This window comes from Nothoprocta perdicaria, unplaced genomic scaffold, assembly GCF_003342845.1.
Source record: "Nothoprocta perdicaria isolate Ctin4 unplaced genomic scaffold, notPer1 scaffold_135, whole genome shotgun sequence".
In the NCBI taxonomy this organism is placed as follows: domain Eukaryota; kingdom Metazoa; phylum Chordata; class Aves; order Tinamiformes; family Tinamidae; genus Nothoprocta; species Nothoprocta perdicaria.
In genome coordinates, this window is record NW_020454483.1 from 1,589,856 (window position 1) to 1,613,688 (window position 23,833).

General features: G+C 35.8%; 1 protein-coding gene across 2 annotated transcripts in view; it reads left to right on the top strand.

The window, feature by feature from the left end:
- The window catches only part of NCAM2 (neural cell adhesion molecule 2), a 259,191-nt gene that overhangs the window by 156,520 nt on the left and 78,838 nt on the right, over positions 1 to 23,833 (top strand). For both annotated transcript variants that reach the window (XM_026033881.1, XM_026033882.1), the window contains exons 8-9: positions 3,730 to 3,875; positions 23,196 to 23,346. In XM_026033881.1, coding sequence (XP_025889666.1) covers positions 3,730 to 3,875; positions 23,196 to 23,346 — 297 coding nt within the window. The remainder of the gene's footprint in view (positions 1 to 3,729; positions 3,876 to 23,195; positions 23,347 to 23,833) is intronic.

The window sequence follows — 23,833 nt, forward strand, 5'->3', positions numbered from 1 at the left end:
TTTGACACTGTTGTGTGTACAAGACTTGATTATACCAGGAAATACGTTTCAGAGATTTGTTTCTTAGATATGTTGATTTCTTCTTGGATTCTACCTAGCTCAGTACTAATAATTTTCAGAACAGGGCTACAGCTTAGCTGTTTGAGTAAAATGCTGCCATGCAGGGTCATTCATAGTGTAATAGTCTGATTCCTCATCTTCTGTGTTAATTAGGAGATTAACCTTCTAGAAACTGCTACAGGGATATACCAAGACCCTCACCTTTACRTGTCTTATGTTAATTTAAGGCTGTTCTTCTCATGCGATGTAATCAGGACTGTCTCARGCTGTATGTTTGTTTTGCTCTCAAGTCTGATGAACTGGTCAAAGATATGGATAGCAGTCCTTGACTTCACTAAGTCATGTACCTTCATAAAGAAATCAGCTGAAAACAACCACTAACAAATTTAGGTTGTGTCTTACGTTCTTCCTAAACTTGGGGAGAATGCTGTGAAGTGTAGAGCAGTGTGTTTTGACCTGTTAAAAAAGTTGTCTCCTGTCTGAGACAAACATGGAAGAGTCCAAGGAAAGAATCTGAAGGAAACTTTATTAATCCTATTACTTAGGAAACACCTTCTTTACTGAGAAAATGTTAAAGAACTTAAAAGAACAAAGAACTCAAAGAATAAACCTTTCCAACCTGTAAATGTCAACTTCACTCTGATAACATTTCAGAAATGCATCTTTAGTAATGAACAGTTCCCTTTTGCCTTCAGAATAAAATCATTTTCATGAAGCTGAAGTATAATACCTTTCCATCTTAAATCTCCTTTCATTTTAATCAGGTAGTACAGTCAGTTTACAATTTGTAGGTGCATTATATCCAGATACTTAAATATTCTTGAATAAGAATAAGCAAAGACCTGGAGGCTTCCAGAACAGAAGTGTCAAAACTCAGTATTTCCATTTATTTCATGTTTGTTAAAGAGTAACCAAATTCCAACTCAGTTTGAGAATGACCTTGTCAATTTAGACAGAACATACATAAGAATTGGCAGAACTTAAAGCAAAATTTCTGTGAGTACTTATTTTGGCATTTTGTAATATATAGTTACTTGCATCCACAAAAAATTGTTTTAATATTTTCTGATGTTGTAATTAAAAGATAGACATACAGTATAAAACTTCTGTTTAAAAGCAAATTATGACTTACAACCTATAAAAATTAAGCCATTAAATAATGGTCTAATAAAACTTTCTCCATGTGAGCTGTCTTATTTTCCCTAGTAATAACTTTCAGTTAGCTATATTCCATCATTAATCAGAACTCATTCCTTTAAATGTCAACAGCTCGTGTCTGAAATGCTAAACTAAAACTTTGTGTCTTTGTTATTCATTTGAAGAAGATCTTAAAGATATTGAGTATATTGGTCTCATATTAAAAGATCAAATTTTAACTATGTGTTTTAGAACATGCATCATCTTGAGGAAAATGTATATTTTGTCCTAATGTACATACAGGGTAGGAAGGATAATGTTGTAGCCAGGAGACATGGCTATAGAAATTGAATATCTGAATTATACTAGTTAGAATATTTTATAGGTATTTAGRTGATCCTAAGTGTGAGAGTAAATCTGAAGAAAATTGTTCTTTTTATTTTAATGTGATTTTTGGTTATAGTCAAATTCTTTTTTTGTATTTATCTAGAACAGCTTCCTGTTTTACCGCTGAGGAAAATTGCAGCTTTCCTCAGCTGAACTGGTGTCCTGCAGTAATACCTGGCTCACTGCTTCCTACTGTATCTTGCAAATGCAGTTGGATACAGCTGACATTTAAGAGCCCCTACTACTCAAAGTATTTCCTTCCTGCACACAAACACACTTGCCGCTGACAAAATCATCATAAAATCACAGAATATTAGTGCAGTACTTTGTTAGGGAAAATATCTTTTTTTTTATCATTTTCATGCAGTGAACACACAATAGATCATCTGTAAACAAGAATAAATAGTTTATGGACAAGCAACAAAGAACTGTGGAGATAAAAGATGAAGAATGAGACCAAGAATGGTGGAGAGAATAAGAGGTGGATAGTATTTGGGTGGAGAAAATATTTTCTGGGATACAGCAAGTTTGAACCCAATTTTGCTATTTTTCTTGCTGATGTTGAATACAGCATTTGTGACACAATGATCATAAAATGAAGGAAGAAACTGGACATAAGGAAGAAATATCTTCACCAAGAGGACAGTCAAGACCTGGAACAGGTTTTTCAGCCTATTGCTTGACAAACTCCTGAGCAACCTGGTCTAAATTCATTGTTGACTTTGAGCCGAAGTTTGGACAAGGTGACCCCCTGGAGTCTCTTCCAACCTGAATGATTCTATTTGCTATCTTGGTCTGTTAGTGTACACATTTGTGACCCTGTTAGAAAATGAGTTACCTCTCYCTCATCTTCTGCTTCATATGAAATATGCTCTCATAGTATATGTCTTTCAAGCTGTGGAAAGGGCTACCTTTATGACAGTATGTACCCTATCCTTAAACACAAAACAATCATCTTCCTTAAACATAAAACCTAGTAAAAATATATGCAAAATACCTGATTTTCAATAAGTTAATATTTATAAAGTCAACATTAAGAGCTGTCAAAATTAAATTTACTCATTAAAATCCACTGCTTTGGGGTCTGGAAAATCTGAAGCCCACTCTAGGTACGTGATTACCTCTTTCCGACAAGATGAATTTCTCATTCGATATGCAAAGTGGATGGATTCAGAGAAAATTATTAATGCCTATTTATGAGTAAAATATATAAGGTCAACGTTTTTAATGAAATTGTGTSAATACTGTCCAAAACAGTAATATTCTATGTGGAGATATACAACATAAAAGTCCTCTGAACAAATTGTGCACATGTAACCGTTAATTTCATTGCGTTTGTAAAGAATCTGACAAGGTGTAATTCAGATTGAGAGTTGYAGTTATTTTGTACCAATGACTATAAAGCAGGATGATTTGAAGAATGCAAATAGATATCCATTTTTTTTTAATTTTATTTTTCTGYTAATTTACTCCATAAGATGAAAAACTTTGTATCCGATGACTGTTCYGTTCTTAAGAGTGTTAATACTCTGTTTTGTATGTCAAAAAGTATGTTTGTTGTCATAAGACTTTGCTAAATTCAGTAATGTATTAAGATAAGAAGGTTATAAGTCCAAGAATATTAATAAAGCTGTATTTGTTCCAATAATTAATGTTGGAAGATAAGAACAGGTTATAATAGAATAGTTAAGTTTAGAAGGTGCCACTGGGATATCTAGTCTCCCCCCTCACCAGCTTAGAGTAGATTCAGCTGGAGCCGGCTGCTTACGGCTTTGGCCAGTCAGGTTTTAAAAATSCCCAAGGGTGAAAACTCCACCAGGTCTCCAGGCAGCATGTCCCAGGATTCGGCCAACCTTGCCGGAGGAGAAGCTCCAAAAGCCCCAAAGAAAGCTRGAGAGCTCTACTTTGTTGAGGCTGCTGACAGAGGTGGCATGGGTCTTGCAGCTTTCAGATGTGCAGAAATTGGTTTTCAACTTGTAGTCCAAGAAGTTCATTGCTCTTGTAGGTTGTAAGATTAAAACTTTTATAAATCTTACAAAGCAAGTAAACATGAATATGCCTTTTTCAAAGAGTGATTTTTTAAAAATGAATTTTGACACGACAGTTCTTGTGCATGGTGAGTAATGTAATTTTTGTTTTTAACAGTACAGCCTCAAATAATACAACTAAAAAATGAAACTGCATTTGAGAACGGGAGAACAGTCCTCGTCTGTGAAGCAGAAGGAGAACCTATCCCAGAGATTACTTGGAAAAGAGCCGTTGATGGAGTAACTTTCTCTGAAGGTGACAAGGTAAATCATGTTTTAATGTCTAAAATATCTAAATGTGTATTGCCTGGCTAATCTTTTCATAAGTAGAAAATTAATTTAGAGAAAAATTGATATGCTTTCTTCAGAATCGAAAGGAACTACTATTTTACAAGGTAATGGACAGRGACAAGGAAATTCCTTTCTTTTTATTTTTTTTTTCCAATTTATTTGATTTAATTATTTAATTGAAATAATTTCATTTTAAAAATTAATTTATTTTTAAAAACAAGACAGTTGAAATGCTGAAAGATGATTAACTTGATCAGGCTAAATTTTTGTACCTAATGTCTACTTAGGGTTTCAGTTTCTTCTCGATCATCATGGCTGTGGCTACAGAGATATTGCTGGCTTTAGACCTCATTGGCTGTCCAATATTTCCTAAAATGCATTGGAGCTTGTAGATATATAAAATGAATATTTTTGAATTATTTGGAGTTCTTTATTTCCCACTTCTGTTTTTTTTCCTTTTTTTAATTTCCCCATTTTTTTTTTTTAGATTATTTTCTTTCACAGAATCACAGAATCACAGAATCACAGAATATTTAAAGTTGGAAGGGACCTCTACAGATCATCTAGTCCAACCTTCCTGCTCAAGCAGGCACACCTACAGCATGTGGCACAGGGCGGCATCCAGGCAGGTTTTGAAGACCTCCAGAGTAGGAGACTCCACAACCTCCCTGGGCAGCCTGTTCCACTGCTCTGTCACCCTAACAGTAAAAAAGGTCCTCCTCACTTGGAGACAGAACTTCTTGTGCTCCAGCTTGTGGCCATTACCCCTCGTCCTATCGCTGGCCACCAGTGAGAACAGCTTGTCCCCTTCCTCCCTGCATTCTGCCTTCCTGAACTTATACATATTAATCATATCCCCTCTGAGCCGTCTCTTCTCCAGAGAAAACAGGCCCAGCTCACTCAGCCTCTCTTCATACGAGAGATGTTCCAGTCCCTTAATCATCCTGGTTGCCCTTCTCTGGACCCTCTCGAGAAGCTCCACATCCCTCTTGTACTGGGATGCCCAGAACTGCACACAATACTCCAGGAGCAGCCTCACCAGAGCTGAGGAGAGGGGCAGAATCACCTCTCTTGACCTGCTGGCAACACTCCTCCTGATGCAGGCCAGGATCCCATTGGCCTTCTTGGCCACGAGGGCACACTGCTGACTCATGGTTAACTTAGTGTCCACCAGGACTCCCAGGTCCCTCTCCATGGAGGTGCTTTTCAGCAGGTCGGCCCCTAATCTGTACTGGTGCCTGGGGTTATTCCTCCCCAGGTGCAGGACCCTGCACTTGTCCTTGTTGAACCTCATGAGGTTCCTCTCTGCCCAACTCTCCAGCCTGTCCAGGTCCCTCTGGATGGCAGCACRGCCCTCCGGAGTGTCGGCCACTCCACCCAGCTTGGTGTCATCTGCAAACTTGCTCAGGGTGCACTCCGTGCCCTCGTCCAGGTCATTGATGAACAAATTGAACAGCACCGGGCCCAGCACTGACCACTGGGGGACACCACTGGCCACAGGCCTCCAACTGGACTTGGCCCCATTTATGACCACCCTCTGAGCTCTGCCATCTAGCCAGCCCTCGATCCACCGCACCGTGCACTCGTCTAGTCCACTTTCTATACACATAAGGCAGTTTATAATGACAAACTCTCTCTACTTCCATGTTTTATCACAAATGTCAGTTCACTAGGGAAAGAATAGTCACTTACTGTGGGAAAAAAAATGTAACTGTTAATGTTATTTCCAAAAAAATAGAAAAATTCTTTGATATGAGTGTTCAGAGGCAAGGTGAAGGGCTGAAATAATTTCCCTTTAGTGGTGCACAAGTTTTTTTTGTAATTTGCTCACAGAACCTATGGATTTTCTCAGCTTTAGTAAAAGGGTGAGATAGTATCTTTATGTTAACCAGCTAAACCAGAATTTTGAGTCTGGATAATCAAATAGATAAATCATAAGCAATCTTCTTACACCTATTTGCATATTCATAATTGTTACTTAAAAATCAAAATTAAACAGTGATCATGCCAGTCACGAAATCAGATACATGGTCAATCACTGCATTTATAGGGAATTACTGTACATTGAGGAAATATGTATTGGAGGAAATATATATCTGTTATGTATTGTTCTGGAAGGGAATGTCTTATCTGGTCCAGTATCCCACTTAACCTTTCCTGGAATTGAGGCAGTTTATKTGAGGCTCTGTCTTTATCAATTACCTGCAATGTAGTTTCATTTTAGAGTGACATAACAGTACTTATGCCGTATTTTTTTCCCAGTAGTTTTGCATTAAAGTAAAAGCAGTCTCTCTCGTGCTTAAATATTTCATGACAAAAGTGATCTTTTTGACCCACAGAGACATAACGTGGCTTAGAGGTTRTGAATGTAACCTTTTCCTTATATTTGGGATATTCCTAAAATGACTTGCTATATGAGAACATAAAAATGAAATCAAATTGCAGAAACAAGATGAAAAATAACTGCAGTTTTTCCAGATGAAATCTTATGTTTATCCAGTGCTCATATAGCACAATATTATATTTTTATTTCAACCTGCAGATGGGTCATTTCTAGACTTGTTACTGCCACCCATTTAGCATCTACTGCATCTAAATAGAGGTTCAACTGAAAAATACTGATGATAAAGTAAAAGTTATATTCAGTTGCTATTACATGGAATTTATTGTATATAGAATATAAAAAGAGTGTAAATTAATACAGTTATATAGTTTCTTTCTTGCCAGTTAAGAACTTTCATGTATTGTTCATGGGAGCACTTTTGCTGAATACTGAATAAATGTTCTGAAGGGCTATACATGTTCTTGACCTGTGTGAAAAGGTACGCCATAGTTCTCAAACACTCTACGGCACCGAATCCTTGACCCTTGCTTTCCTAACAAATTTGATGAAGAGGGAAGAAAATTGATGGTCATTAAATTGTTGAGGAATTCTTGTACAATACAAATGTGTGTTTTGCATATAGAGAACAAAAGGTGAAATGAGGAAGTCTTTTTTCCTTTTTTGTAATGTGTGCTTACATTGAAATTGCATAATTGTTACAACATTRGAATTAATGTACAATCGCCCAATGTCCTTACATAAATCCAAAAAAAAAATCTACATTCAGTATGAACAAGTTGAAATCCCTACAGATTTGTCATTTATGTAAAAAAAGAGAAGTTACAGGATGTTTTGTCTGMAGTGTGTGACAGTTCCACAAACTTGAAGCCTTGCATAAAGAATTTTTGAGAGAAGAATAGTAGTGGTATATGTTATTCCCAATAAAATGACAAAAATAAAATTCACTTTATCAGAGAAGATACAAGCAGTATATTATCTAACAAATGAGTTTTACTACAGCTCCTACCTGCCAGTCTACCCTTTCCAAAATATAATGGATTTGAAGTCTCTAATACTGCATAATGTCAGGAATGTGCTGCCTAAACTGAATTAAATATGTCAGTGGTATCCATTTTACTGTGATTGATCAGTTATTCCGTTTTCCTATACGGAACACAGATTCATTCCAGTCCTAGTTAATAGTCCCAGTTAATAGTACTGTCACCCCKTCTGGAAATCTTCAGTCAACATTTATTACTAAGTTAAAACTCGTTAAAAAAGTTGTGTTAGGTTACTTGAATCAAACTATCGTTGAGATTAGCAGGCTGTCTTCGTGGTATTGCAGGTGCTTTTATCTCTAATTTTAAARAAGACATCAAAAGTGGAAATGCTGCCTGTAATCTGCTAATCATAAAACAGCTGGGTTTTGTTTTTTTGGTTTTTACTTTGTAACAGCTTAGGCATGGAAATGAGTAAGCTTGTAGCTGGCTGCTCTGGAACCAAGACCCTTTTTTCTCAGCCTCAATTTGATAGTTGTAATTGGTGGACATCTTGGTGGACATGGTGGACATCTTTCTAGTGATAGCTGAATGTCACAGCCTATAGTGAAGAGGATGCTTGCAGGCCTGTTTGATTTCCTCTTCCTTGACTTCTAATGGTGGGCACCTCACAGATTGACAGATGCTTGCTGTAGTAACTGCACAGAAGAAATTAAGTCCTCATACAGCTTTCATTCATTCTTCTTGCAGTCTTTGACATTCCTCTTTTATCTACTTACATCCTTAAATGTGTTACTGATGACAGATGCAACATATCAAGGAATGATTCAACTTACCCAGAAATGGACAAGAAATTATGTGGACTTGTTCATTTCTAGGAAATCCCAGAAGACTGTAAAGTTCGAAAGTCTGGGAGAAAAAAACAGCATGTGGTGGCAGTTGAAATGATAAGTAAAGTCTGTTTGACTTGTTCTGAGAAAAAAATAATAGGAAACATGAAATAGATCCAATTAATATTCTTTCAGTAATATAATTAATGGTGATTGCCATGAGTTCATTGAAAATAGATCTTGTCAGAATGAGTCAGTGTACATAAAAAATCCTTTCAGCTAGTTACTCACGAGCATTAGTAATTGAGTAAATGTAATAAACTTTTAAGACACTGGGGTTTCATGTTTGGAAATTCAAATTAGAAATATGGGTGCATATAGTAGTTGTCATGCATGAAAGATGAATTGTGCTTCCTTAGTTGCCTGTGCCTGTGCATCTCCTCTGCCCCTTCTTGCCATCCTAGAAGTTTAATGTGKATCAGAACTGATACAGAAGAATTACTCCAAATATATTTCACAGTGATAGTCTTCAACAGACCAGAAATTCAGCTTCCAGTATCTGGAAAAAAATTAGTAAGCACTCATATTTGGTGATTATCTGAGTTTTGGATAATATTGTTTTATATGAAAGAAAGAAATGGAGAGAGAAATCTAGATTTCCTGGAACACTTCATTTTGATTACAGGTCAGACTCAATAACAGTTTAGGCGTTTAGAATTTTGACATTCCAGTGCCTAGTCATTACATAGTCTAAAAAAAACAGTATTCCAGATCTGTAATTCCAGAGAATTACWTGTCTCGTAGACAGCATTCAGAATCACATGATGCACAGAATGTGCATCGTTCTGTGCACATTGCACAGAAGTAGCAACTATTTTAGTACGACTAAATGGAGTTTGTGCCCCACTTCTTACTTGAGCTTTGATGCTGGTGTCAGACTCTGAGCTGACACGTGTTGCAGTGAGCGTCCTGACTACACGCTGCTTTTGGGGACAGCTACCTCAGAAACCTCCGCTCAAGGAACTGAATATGGTCGTGAGTAGATAACAGCCTTGCTAAAAGAGCAATCACTAAACAAGAAGAGCTGAGTTTGAGGTCATTCTCAGCCTGCCTGAGTTCAAAATGCTTTCTTTTAAATGATAGATCTTATAACCGGGATGTAGGCTTTTCTGTGTTTTGAAATGATTATGTCCAAAGGAATGGAAAATGAGCCAATGTTATAGATCAAAGAAATAGCCCTACTGGGCTTTTACGAAGGRTAATATTAATGAGTAAAAGGCCGGTAATTATCTTTAAGGAAAATACATCTTTGATACGAGCTTTCAATATATCAGATATAAGAATGTGAAAGTTAAAGCCAAATTAGTTTGTCAGAAACAAAGAACCTTTTTCTTCTTTCATCAGTCAGCCTTTGAAGTGACCTACCAGCCAGCGTGTAGTCTCTTCTTCACCAAGAATTTGAAATAAAGAGGTATCTCCCCCTCCTCCAGCCTGTGCTAAATGTTCACATAAGCTTCATGGCCCGAGTTTTCCAGGCAGTTACACTGGATGACTTCCAGTGATCTTCTTCTGACGGGTTAACTCATAAATACGTTCGAGTGGGTGAGCCTGTGCAACTCAGTGATGCTGTGTGCCAGGAGGTGTTGGGCTCACCTCTATGGATCTGTCCACACTGAAATTAAGATTTACTCCAAGGGCAGAGCTTCCTCTGCTGCTGCAGCGACAGGCCTGTGCCTGTGCATCTCCTCTGCCCCTTCATTTCTAACCCATGACTTTGCAGCGCTGCGCGTCTCCTCACTGACGCACCAGCCTGGCCTTGGCCCTTCCAGCTGCGATTCCAGATGGCCTCTTCCAAAGATCTCTGTGCAGCCAGYAGCCCTGGCCCTTTCCCAGTGAAAAGAGGCAGAGGAGGAGCTGCTTTTTGTAGAACAGAAGGAAGGATGGTGAATGGATTTGATGTTATGTAATCTTAGAAAATCGATTTTGGACACACACATCTATATATGTCCCTGAAAAGACCTTATCCTGATTTTTTGGTGCAAAGATGTCATGAATATCAATGCATATGTAGAGACATGAGGGTAGAGTTTCACACTGTACTTTCCTAGTAACTAATTTTATCAGAACTGTGAAAACTGACCAAAATTGCTTGTAATTCTTTTTTAAGGMCTCTTTTGGAAGACAAATAACAATAACAGATGGAGCTCTGTTTGAGACAGTAGCTCCACTAAGAATTTGCAATCTAACATATAGAGCAAATAGCACATGAAAAAGGAATTCAGAGAAGCCATGGTCCAGGATCCCATATGCAGTGTTGATATTGCCTCATATATGGTGTAATTAATTAAAAACAATGAAACTCAAGACTTGGATTTAAAATAATTAGTATAATATTTTATGTATTTTTGATACCCAGGTACCACATGTCTTTTAAATGCAGTTACRCTCTTATATTTGTATCCACGGGTGAAAAGATCTTAAATTTTTAAAATTCAAACATTACAATAATGATATCTCTATTTCTACATCTTTCATTGCATTTCTGGTTGCTTCCTTTGTTGCAATCATAATCAGGATAATCACAATCTAGAGCCTGTGTAATCTCCCATGACATTATTTCTAAATAGAAAAGAGCCTAGACCACTAAAATTAAATTATATTCCAAGTTTAGATTCACTTTATATTGGCATGCAAATGACAGCTGCTCRGAGCTTGTAGAATTTTTCACGGTGGCTGTGGTCAGGCAGTAGGCAAAGGATTTGGGAAATTGTTTTGCCTTGCTTTTTTGAAAGGTCAGCTCTGATTTGTGTCCCAAGTCTGTTCTCTGCACGTCAGCTGTCACAAATGTTACTAAAAAGGGTCTGAAAAAAATCTGCATCCCTGTGTATGCTATTGTCAATCATAAAAAGAAGCAGCAATATACACTAAATGACAGTGAGCTGTTTTTCTTCCTTTTGAGATAGTAATGATAGTAATATTCTTGCTCATCAAGGATCAGCTCTTTATGTGAATGATGAATCACCCAAAGGAGAGGAAGCATGAATGTATTTGGGATATTTTTATTGATTCCAGGAGATTTCCTTCTGTTTCTCAACTAAAGAAATCACTGTCTTTGTATGCTAATATCAGGAACTTTTCTCCTTTGAATAGTTGCAGAAAGGCAAGCAACAAGTCTCCTTGCCCTAGTGAGGGGAATAGTTACAACCTGTTTCACCTGTTGTCCAAACAATTTCTGCAATCAACATCATAGAATATTTTTGACATTATAATTCTAGTTCATGCCTGCAGGCCAAGGCAGTTTATGCAGCCTGCCGCAATTGGCTCCCACGCTGCAACGGGCTGTGCAGCCAAGACGCCCCACAAGCAGCTCCGAGCGGCGGCGGCCCCGGCTTTACCTGTTAATGATGTGAAATGGAAAAGTAAGAATATTTTGGTTGCAGGAAAAACAGTAAATAAGGGGACACAAGAGCAGGGAGGAAGCGTGGGTTCATCTCAAATGGTGGGCAGTCAGCGCTGTTGGGAATGTAGTGACATATGACCCTGTGACATATGTAAAGCTTGATGCMCGTGTAAGCACTGAATAGCGTACTCTCAACAGATACCTATATGATGCATAGAAATCTGTGCATGTTTTGGGATTCGTGCATACCCCACCACATGTTCAGCTGCACTTACATACATTTAGTTAACTACAAGGAGCTAGAAAGAGAGTGTAAAGTTTTGAATTTTTTAATTGATTGGGAGTGTAGGATTATGTGTGGTTAGAGGCCAGAGGAAATAAAAAGCAGGAGTTTGCTGAGTTGAAAGACGAGAGTTGAAGGCAGAGGAGCTGTGTGGGCTTAGGAGGCTTTGCAGTAGGAAAGCTGCAACCCAGTGTGGATATACCTGAATTCCATACCCATCTTTCAGGTTACAATATCCACAGTATTTTTTTTTTTTAAATAGGTCTAAGTAAAGGCAAAAGTGAAGCCGGAAATTATTTTGATGCACCACAGCATCTTCCCCCGAGCAGGCTTGCTTGGTGGTTTTATTGGCCGCTCAATACTAACTCTCAGCTGCATGACCAGAAGGCCCTTTGGGCTTGTGAGACAAATTAAATGTTCTCTTAAGGATGGTCTCAAATGGCTTTACATACATCCATATATACATGTTGTATGGGTGATTGGATTGCTATTGGATTTTTCCTCTCAGTGAAAGTTTAAAGTCATTCTGCAGCAGAGCAGGATGAAACCAGCAGAGACAAAATTGTTGCTTTTTATAATTTTTCAAAGATGGCAAAAAGCCGAGTAGAAGTATGGGTTAAAGATGGGGAAATGTTTTTATTATTATTATTTATTTAAGAACTTGGCTAATATGATCAATTGTTTGACAAGGCATATGAACTTAATTAATCCTGGGTCCTTTTCCTGCCTAATACATATTTCAGACCTAAAAATTGTCTCCCATTTAATCCATCTGCTAATGTACTAGCTATGCACAAAGTAGATATTTTGTGAGTACTTTCTACAGTTTGTGATTCTGTATTTACTGTTTGAAATAAAACCATAAAATTTGAAAATGGCATTTATTTCCCTTCCAATATTAGGTTTTTCCATTTTGTCGCTAGTGTTGATATGCCATCTGTTAGACTAATGAATATTGAAATTTTCAGTGAACTTTYATGCACCAGCATTTTCTAGGTAATCAATACAGCTTGGACTTGAATATTCATTCATTGTTTCCACTACACAAATGATTATTTCATGAGCTTCTGTCTAAATATCACTTGTATTATATACTGTTTAACATGTTCTAATAGCTTCTTTCTGTTTTTTTTTTTTTTTTTTTTAATTTGTGATCCTGTGTTTGTTGATATGTCAAAAGACAGAGCCACACTTAATAGACTGGAGTCACTTGGTAGTGTTATTTGGCAGAATGCATGCATTCTTCAGAAACTTCTGAAATGTTTAATTTCATAGGTACTGTCCAACCTGATAGGACATGGGAACTACATGCTATGWTGAAATAAGCAGTAGAATGCTGACAAAATTCATTTTACTCCATTAAAACCTGTCAGCAGTTTTTATGATCTGAAAGGTCATTTTAATACCCTTGCATGTTAAGAGGAAATGAAAAGATGAGTGTTTAGTATTTTGTCTAAACAGGATTCAGTGATTCTGTGATTAAACCAAGGGGCTTGGAGTCCACCTTTCACGGTATTGTTTGTTTTGTTTAGCAAATTATCTGAATTTTGGTGTATTAATTAGTCTTACTAATTTTCTTAATGTTCTCAATATGCTTCTACAAAGCCTGTTTTTCTCTGACGTTTTCACTATACCGTCCTTCTGTGCATCATTCATACACTATTTTCCTATCAGTATCAGTTCCCAGATTTCAAATACAGACAAGTTATATGTCTACCCTTTGCTGTGAGGCTGTGCAATTTAGCCTCAACTACAGTACAAAAATCTCATTCCCTTGCACTGAGGCAAGTGAAAACTGCTTTTAGAGTCAGTTATTGCCACCTTCAGAAATATAGCTGGCAGTATTTGTTAGGATTGCCTGTTTAGAAAATGCCTTGTCCGAGGTCTGATTCATGGCCAAAATAGCAACGCCTGTTTATGTATGGCCTAAATCTGTGTGATTAAAATTTCTAAATAATAATAAATAAATAAAAAAAAATGATACCAACAACAAGACATTGTTGGTCTTTAACTCCTGTAACTTTCTTCCTGTACGTATTAAGTTGTGGCATTTATGTCAAAGGTAAAGGTATTACTAGCTTGTAGTAATCTTTACCTTACTGCAAGCTGACCTTCTAACATGGCTGAATATATCTTACTGGTATGATATATCTTKCAGATACATTATGCTAAAGCCCTTGGGGAAGAGTAAAAGTTCACATTAAATTATAGTTTTATGAATACCTAGACTTCTCCCCCTCACTGACAGACCACCAAGAGCCTTTGCTCCTGCAGCCCTTTGCAGCCCACRGGCTCCTTTGAAAGCCAGTGCTCCACCCCCTCAGATCCCTGCCTTCACTCAGAAAGTGCTTCATCTCTCTCATGAGACTCTCTTGCATCCTCTCTCTCCTTCCTCACACAGAAAACTTTTTCCAGGCCTCACTCTCTCTTCCACCTACAATTTGCTTGAGACTGAGAATCCTGCAGCTTTCRCATAGAATAAGGTTACGTATGTAACCTTAGAATAAGGTTACGTGTGTGTTTCTGAGCAGTATGCTACGCATAGCTTCGTACAAATTGATTCACTAAGTATATGCTCCTTGAGATTCCTGACTTGTGCAGATGAGTAGGAAGTGCTCAGAGCTGACTGGAAATAACCTGTAGATTGGTGCTGGAGTTTCACTTCTCAAAGATGTTATTTTTCCTAAGAGATGGGTATATCAATTTTTCATACCTCCATGATGAGGTCTTTGCTTTCCAGCTTGCATCAAACTCTAGTAGCAGCATGGCTGTTCAATAATAGGTTTCACCCAAATTGACTGATATATTTAACATAATCTTTTATTTATATCTATAAATATAAATGCATTTGGGAATTTAAATAAACCCTGCTATATCGGATGTTACTGAACAAAGCTACTTGAAAAAAAATACTCCCATGCCCTTTCTATCCATCCTTTATAGGTCATCTTACCTGTTTTGCTTGCTACTTCATTGATTCCCTATGATTTCTTTAGCTAAAAAAAAAAAAAAAAAAAAAAAAGAATCTGCAGTCTTCTCTGGCTATCTTGAGTATATGACGGTTGACATATAGATGTGTCCTGCTGTAAGCAAGTTCCCTGCTCGACTTCACTCAAGTTTTGTTATTCCTGGCTTTCTGTGCCTTTCCTTCTGAATGAGCCTCATTGTTTGAATATCCCTCTGCAGGACTCCTCCTAATTCTAGCTTCCAGACAGACTTTCTAGCTGCTGTCCAGCCATAAATCTTTTAAAAAATGTACAGTCCTTTCACAGAAAACTAGAAAAGATCCTGAGTTGAATACACATCGGAGAAAGTTGATACTTTTTGTTTTGCAGGAAAGCACAAGCTGTGATAAAGTCTATGGGTAGTTYCATGCTGTATATAGCTGAATACTTTTACCACACTAGTTATTTTGACAGCTTAAGACAAACCAAGATTTATGGCTTGAACTTGAGTAATACAAAGATGAAATACATGGATATAAAATGCATTAAATTCAGTTTGACGTCCTTGGACTAGGTTTACAGACTTGGACTAGGACTAGGTCCTTGGACTAGGTATACAGATTCTACTGTATTTTTGCAAGTTTATTGGTCTGGTAACAGTAATTTCAATTTACTTAGTGTCTGTATTTTAAGGTGTATCTTCAAAAGCAAGATTGAATGGTTTAAACAAACATTTTCTGAGATTGAAAACTGGGCAGCTTTTAACCGTATTTAAAAGAACAGAGGTCATGCCTCTGCTTACTTCAGAGAGTCAGGTGAAGTTCTCTATATCTTTGTTCACTAAATGCCACTGATAGGATTTCCAGCACAGGAACTGCACCTCGACTTGTACTTAGAAGAGACTGACAATCCTGGGACGTGATGTTGTACAGAGCCTTTTTTGGACCATGTACTTAAACTCAAAATCTTGTGGGCAAAAGGGGAGCACAACCTATATGCAGATCCAAGAATTTATCGTTAGTAAATTTAATGTCTTATCAATTCAAACAAAATAAAGCAAACAATTATTCCAAGTCCAGTTACAATACCAAAATTTAATCCAAATTATCTAATATCAAAAAGCATAGCTAGTATTACAGTTAAAATTGTTATGCAAAAGCTTCCTACTTCTCTTTTTTTTTCTGGTATTATAGTTCCCCTCCCAGTGCTACCCAAAGGCCTGAGGTTCAGCGCTGGTGAGAGGAGATTACACTCTTCAATATCCTAAATTTTTCCCCAGGCTCTTGAATTTAATGCTCTTATCCCTGACAATTCTGCYGTCTGAATCCATATTGAGCCACCTATCTTAATGGTATCATAGCTGTCTTAGGATAGATGGAGGTCATCAAAATTTTCAGGAGTAAAACCTTTAAACACAGTATTATTTATTAATGAATCAGAATTTTTAATTGCAAAGTATGTATGTAATTTTTACAAATGCAAAATTTCTGTTTCAAATATTTGTTTGTTGTTACTATTGCTGTTATTTTTTATCACCAGCATAAAGACATGGCTTTGCCATTTAGTGTTAATACATTTGCCATTAATAATCATCAACCATTTCTTTCTTGTGATTTGCATCTTTAGCAGAAGTACTCTTGAATGGCTGATCATYACTTTTTTTTTTCGTAATTATTTCTCTTTCATACTCTTGTGAATACAAACCAAGCAAGGACAGAAGTTAATTTTTTTGTTTCATGTTTTAGTATGTATTTTTTGGTATATTGCATATCCTKTGTCATCCCATTACTTAGCGATTTACATTTGAAAGAAAAAGCAGCATGAAGTATCAGTTCATAAAGGTATCGGAAGCTTTCAAGAATACTTTTCTCCTAAGGTTATACATGCTGTTATCAACCTGCATAGAATCTGCTACATTTTCCAATCTAAATTCTTTAAAAGTAGCTACTCTGCAGATGGAAAGAAAATCAAAACAACAATATCTTTTCTTCAAGATTAGTTTTTCTTGACTACTCTTTTGTTACACTCTAGAGCTACAAACAATGGGTTCTTCTTAGTAATCTTTTTCCATAAGGAAAAACAAATTCCCAGAAAATTCAGAAATTTGCAGCATGCTGAAATATAGATTAAATGAGCTGCATTTCTAAAGGAAGCACCAAGGTCTCCTATAAAAACTMCTGAAGTCCAAGACACTACTGTAACATTATGCTGATTCACTGGACATTAAGGCATATACACGTAGCAATACTATGGAATTTTCTGCTGTCTCCAACAGGTGCATGGATAGAATACATTTACCTGAAGACAATGGGAAATATTGTGACTAAACCATCCATAATCCAGAAGGGAGCTTCCATCAGCTTCTACACGATGGTGGCTGTTGTGAATAACAGCCCTTTCTCATCATCAAAGGTAGATTTTCAGACTAGGAATTGTTGGTCACTCATATTTAACAGACTTACAAAATTTTATCATCATTTAGTACCATCATGTCAGGTTGCAAAAGTTCTTATGCTGCTTCAAGAAACAGTTTCATGAGCAAATATAATCTGCTTTAAATTGGACATGTAAAAAACTTCAGCCTGAAGTACGTGCTTTCCTCTCCTTGGATATCAACACATCTGTCCTTGAAATCTGAAAGTTTCACAACGAAAGTTGTGGTTCATGAAATTCCAGAGATGATTTATTTCTCCATGAAAATTCAATGATACTCTCTGAAAACACGGCCAAAACAACATGCTTTCTTTTAAAGTTGATGACCATTTCATTTGAAGAATGAAGAACCAGGCATAAAACTAAAATAGGTTCTCTTTATGAGTGTGGATCTGCTACCATCTACAGTACATCCTTTGGAGAATCAAGTGAATAAAGTACTGCAATTTTTACTGAAATTTTGTGTTCTTGAATTGTTTGTTCTTGAGTATGTTGCACCACATTTTGTAAAAGAAACAACACTCTTAATTTGAAGCTCCTGTTTCATCATCTTTTCCATTATTAACATGTGCAATCCTTGTCTAAACAGCACTAAAGAATATCACAGGTTTAGTTTATCAGATGAAGTACTCAATAACTATAGTGACAGACAAAAGTGATCTGCAGTGGTGTGATCCATGCAGCTCACAAAAGAAGCTTTAAACTTTAACAGAAAAGTAAATGTATAAATGTTTTAAATGTAGAGATGTTTTCCTAGCAATCTTGCAATTGAGCTTCAAGCCATAATGGAGTCCTCTGTCAGCCAAGCAGTAAACTCTGTAGGAGGGAAGGTAATCAACAGGCTCACAGCTGCTTTGACTTTCCAGCTAATATTATCAAAATCCAGCTACAAACAAGTCACTGCTTTCTGCATCTGTTCTCACCTTCCACACTTGTTTTCAGCCAACTCAAAATACAGTTTTTGCAGACATACAACTTCATCTCAGTTGGTGCTACAATTCCTATGTGGGAGCTTGAGAAATGGTTGATAAACTCAGCTTCTAATCATATTTCCACCTCTGCCCAATTACTGCTTTCTATACCTGAAAAAGAATGACAGAATTTCTAAGCATCATAATAAGCTAATCCTCCTCTCCAGAGAAATTATACTTTTAAGCTGCAGTGGCAATGAACTGTGCAGACAGGATGCATGCTATCAGAATATGTTATTCTGTCCCAGAAGCCATTCTTGGSCCTTTGTGGTTGTTGTAATCTCATTGCATCCCTATTCCCCCAAGCAGTTATACCATGAAGGATTCATACCTCCTCTCCATGTGAAACCCTTAAATGGAAGGTTATCATTGTTCGGGTACTACCTTGGGAGCTCTGAAACATGTTTTTGGAAGAATYCACCAAGGAGAACAGTATTAGCCAGTCAGAATGTGGAAGAAATTCATACCTGAAACTATGAGTCATATGGGAAGTTTAGAGCATGATAGACAAGGTCGGGGAGAAGGATGGCATATAAMTCATAACAGGACTTAAATAAAAAACAAGATAGAATTTAATCAATAAAAAGTGGGGAAAAAATAAAGCTTTTACAGAATTTGTAAATCTGTAGGGTTAACCCAAGTGATGAGATTGCTCTAATTTTATAACTATTGTAGGATTTATTAGGGTTAAACTACATTTCTGAGTAAAAATACCGGAAGTATGTAAACATCTCGTCCTAATTTCTTTTGGACAGCTCTTTTATTATAGTTCGGTGTTGCCATTATATTTAATTTTACGTGAAGGCCTATAAAGAACAATCTTGTTTTCTCTGACTATGACAGATAACTGAGTTACTATCGGTATTCAAATTTCAATGGTAGCTTGCTGTGAAAGGTTAAGTTTTCTTATCCAGGGAGTACGTTTTATGTGGATAAAGTCACAGAGCCAGCTGTAAGTGAGCAAAATGCCTCTGCTGAAGATTTGTTCTTTGTCTTTTAGTTTTATGAGATGAGATTGTGCAGAAAAAAAAAAAAAAAAAAAAAANACTGAGTTACTATCGGTATTCAAATTTCAATGGTAGCTTGCTGTGAAAGGTTAAGTTTTCTTATCCAGGGAGTACGTTTTATGTGGATAAAGTCAGAGTGACAGCACTAAGTGAGCAATAAGAGTCTGCTGAAGATTTTCGCTTTGTCTTTTAGTTATATGAGATGTGATTGATTTGAAAAAAAAAAAAAAAAAAAAAAAAAAAAAAGAACTTCTAAATGAATCCTGCTAATCTCTCAAATGAGCATTTGCAGTGAAAAATGTTTTGGTTTCTCAACTTTTTATTATTACTCTAAAATATTATGAGAATTAACGTGTGTAGATCTAGACTTTCTTTGTAGGATGCACRATGGTCTACTTATTGAAATTAATTCTTCCAAAGTCTTTGTTAAGATCAGTCTGAGTGTGAGCAGTCAATTTGCTTGCTTGCTTATTGATCCTTCTAGACAAATGTTTGTATCTGTACAGAACTGTGTTGACCACTTCTGTTTTTTGAACCTCACTGATAATTCCTATTCTGAGATTCAGAGAAACTCAGTGATTTATCAGGAATCTGGAATATTGAACCACAGAGACTGTTCAGGTTGTCTAGTTTTTTGTTCTGTCCATTTTTTATACTTTTTTTTTTTAATGCTGAGAAATAAAATTACATCTATTTATTCAATCCAGAAGAAAATACCTTAGTGCATTTTTTAAAGTAATTTTAAAGTTTTGTTACACCTATAATGTTGCCACTACTGTAATATTTGAAAGGAAGATGTGGAAATTATTCCCATATTCCTATTYAGCTGATATCCTTTATTATTTTAGACAGACTTGAGATGTATTGAAATTATTAATTTATAGAGACTTGGAGAGCCTGTATTTTGACTTGACGTCAATGGTAGTTCTTAAGGCTTTTTACCTTTCAGGGATCTCTTCTGAGGACTACTGCACAGATTTAGTGTAGTTTGTGTTTCCGTCTTTCTTTTTCACAACTTCTTCATTACCTATTGCTGTAGTCAATTTTGGTACCTCTTCTGTGTTTCAAATGTTCCTTCCTAGTTTTGTTTCAACATTACTGCAATATTATTGTACCTTTTCTATCAACATAGTATATCCTTTATTATTATTTATCCAGGTCACTATTAACTGACTTGTCATATAGAAGAATTTAATATAAAAATACCACCCTTGTTTCTAACACTTTTTATTTTCATGTCTACAGGATATATGGRGAATCATTTTTAGACTTTTCAAATTATTTTTAATTGAATTTTCTTGGGCTATTCACTTTTGCCTTCTTTCACATATTTTTGTTTCCAGGAAGGTGCCATACAGTATTTTTTAATCAAGTTTTACAACCCCTTTACAAGAAAATGGAATGGAATTGTAAATATTTAGTCTTGAATGCTTTGAAGTGTTGCAGGAAAGTATATASAGAGCAGGACCAGCGAAAAGGACTCTACTGCTTAACTTGCTTCCTGCTCAGAGACTTGCATTGAAAAAGACAGTGAACAATCTTGACACTTTTTCCATGCTAGAGATTTAGTGGCTCATTATCAAATTCCCTCCCAGTCATCATCTTTCTGGGTTGAAGAGCTGTGGACCATTAATGAGTCTTTATATGGAAGCCATTCCATACCTTTCRTATCTTTGTTGCCTTTCTACCAGTTCTACTACGTCTCCTAATGTAGAAGCAAGTGGCATATATTATATAGAGWGACTGCAGGTTTTATACAGTAGCCTGATGACATTTTCTGTTGTTTCCTTTTTTTCTTATAAATTCCAGTATTTGATTTATTTTATTCTTTTTAAACCTAAGCATTGAATTAAGGTTTTCAAGGAATTATTTAYGGTTTAAAGACTGTGAGGGGTAATGCTTCCTTTAGATTCCGTTATTTCATATATAAAGTTAGGACTCTTTCTCACATGCACATCATTTCTAATTTCACCTAATAGTTCTTCTGACAGTCACTTACTGYTACTAAGTTTCTTCAAATTACAGGTGTAAATCATTTCTTTCCCCTTTTCGATCTATGGTTCTTGTAACCTATTACTGGAAATAGAAATTTGAACTAAGCTGGAATATGCTCTATCTAGTTTTGCAAATCATGTAAAAGAACTTGAGCAAATGTGTTGCAACAGCKAAAGGTTGTTATAATTTTGAAGAAGTATGAGAATACATTGTGCAAGCATAAAGTTTGTTATCACTATTTAAAAATTTGATCACAATTAAAAARAAAAGAGAAGAGTTGTCTGCTCATTATAGGTTTGAAATATGCTTAAAGGTTGTATGAAGAATTTTTTTTGCTTAGAATATTTCATCTCTACTGCTACTCTCTACAGTGCTTTTCTTCCATAGTTTTCATTTGTGCTGTACTTTGTACTACCTTAGAGTCCTGGGATGTCAGCTGTTAGTGAATCACAACATAGCTTAGTACTGCGTCAGTGACTCATAGTCACAAGCTGTTTCAGCATAAGATGTATCTTCACACAATTTTAAATGTGACTTCTTGGGCAAGTATGTGTAGTCAAGGGAACATGAGAAATTATATTGCTGGAGGGAGCGTAAATTTTAAGTAAGAACAATGCAGAATTACTGCATATTGCATATTTGATATTCTTAAAGAGAAATACTTAACCACTAACTATATCATATGAAACTTTTGTAACATGTAGATATACTAAAGATTAGAAAAAATATGTTTTATTTTAAAGAAATTACATTTTAATTAACCAAAGACCACAGAAAAACATGACTTTAAAACCGTAGCTTGCTCACTAATAATTTAATAGCTGTTTTATTTCTGTTTTAAAAGATGTAATGAAAATTGAGCTTCTGATATTAGAAAGATAGAGATAACTAAGTAGTTGTAATTATTTTTTACCCAACCTGAAGACTTTTAGATTTGCTCCTGAATTAGGATTTTAGAATTTCAGTTTATAGATATAAATATTCTGTGAAGTTTTAACAGGATACAAAATCTATGTGCTTGGATTCTGATGCAGTATCATGGTACATTTTTGCATAAAACTTCTGATACGTAGAATGCCTTATATCTTATGTCAGCTATTTTGAGGTACAAATTGTGTGTCCTTTCCTGCATTCAGTAAAGAAAATTACATAGAATTCATGACATAGAAGTTCAGTTATGTAAATATCAGCAATGATTTGGTCAGTATATAGAGAAAAAGCGGCATGTATGTGCAAGTTTGGATATTAATTTTCTGGTCTAAATGCGATTAAATCAAGTAGTTTTGCTTTTAATTCCTTTTTCCACCTTCCTCAATATTAAGGTAGGTAAGCATATTTCAGTATTTTTATTAACTTTCTTTTCATAAATAAAGAATAAATAGAATAAAGTAAGTAATGTGAGTTTCCCAGAGTTAAAAAGCATGTCAAGTGCAGAGGCAGAATTAGAAATTACTTTTTTTTTTTTCCCTCTCACATACGCAATTGCATGGAAATTTCTAGAAAAGCACAAGACAACATTCATTTTTCTATCCTGCCTGTTCCCTTGGGATGATATATAAATGAAATCCAGAAATTCCAATTGTATTTCTCAATCATGGTTTTCTTTTATCTGATACAAAATTTCACAAGAAAATGTGAATAATGAAAATAAGAAATCTATGACTAGATCTGTGTTTTGATCATTGTTTTCAGGGCTATTTTGATTTATTTTCCTAGTTATGTTTTTAAGAAGAAGAGAGAGATTTGGTACTAACTGTAATCTAAAATGTTATGATTGAATGAAATGAATGAAATCATAAGSAGGTTCTCATTATGTGGGTAACTGTGCTAGTTTTACATGGCTAAATTTTGTGGTTTATCTTGACAGTGTTCCTTTAAGCATGTACTTATTCCTTTGATTGTAGTGCCAAGAATTAGAGCAATCTTTTTGATACACTTATAAAAAATCGACAAATTTAGAAATTGCTTAACTGTCAGTAGTAATTACACCATATGTGAGGAGATGCTTTCAATCATAATTATCTATGGTGTTTTAAATATAAAACATAATATAGATACATATATATATATATATAAAACCTTTCTCTTTCCTGAATCAATGTAAACAGAGCCCAGATGGCCGTATAGAAGTCAAAGGGCAGCATGGAAAATCGTCACTGCATATTAAAGATGTGAAGTTATCAGATTCAGGGAGATATGACTGTGAAGCTGCAAGTAGAATTGGTGGGCACCAAAAGAGCATGTACCTTGATATTGAATGTAAGTTCTAATATTTTGTTTTCTCTTTTAAATCTGTTTGAAAAGAAAAAAGTACATTCTTAATGGAAGGTCAGTTTTTATGATCACTCTTGTTTGAACTTGTATAATTTAAGAAACAGTGTCCTTATATAGTTAGTGGTACTGAATACTCTGGATGAATCCCGGCTTTCCTGAAGTTAATGAGACACTTATCAGGGGCTTAATCAGGACAATTCATCTGTAATGATATTCCAGCCCACTTGAGGCTAACCTTAAAAACTTCTTCAAAAGATTTAGGCTAGTAGAGATTGCTATGTGTGAAAATTTTTTCAGTGGGATAAGGTAAGGACTAATTTGAGCAATAGCTCAGCTTGAAGTTAATCTCCTAAAATTGAATCAAGTCATCATTTTTTTCCCAGTCTCTGAGTCACTGTACACTAGCAGCTCTTCTAATTTAACTTAATTCTCTTTGTTATAAACCCTTCTGGAGCTTTTGGATTTTATGCAA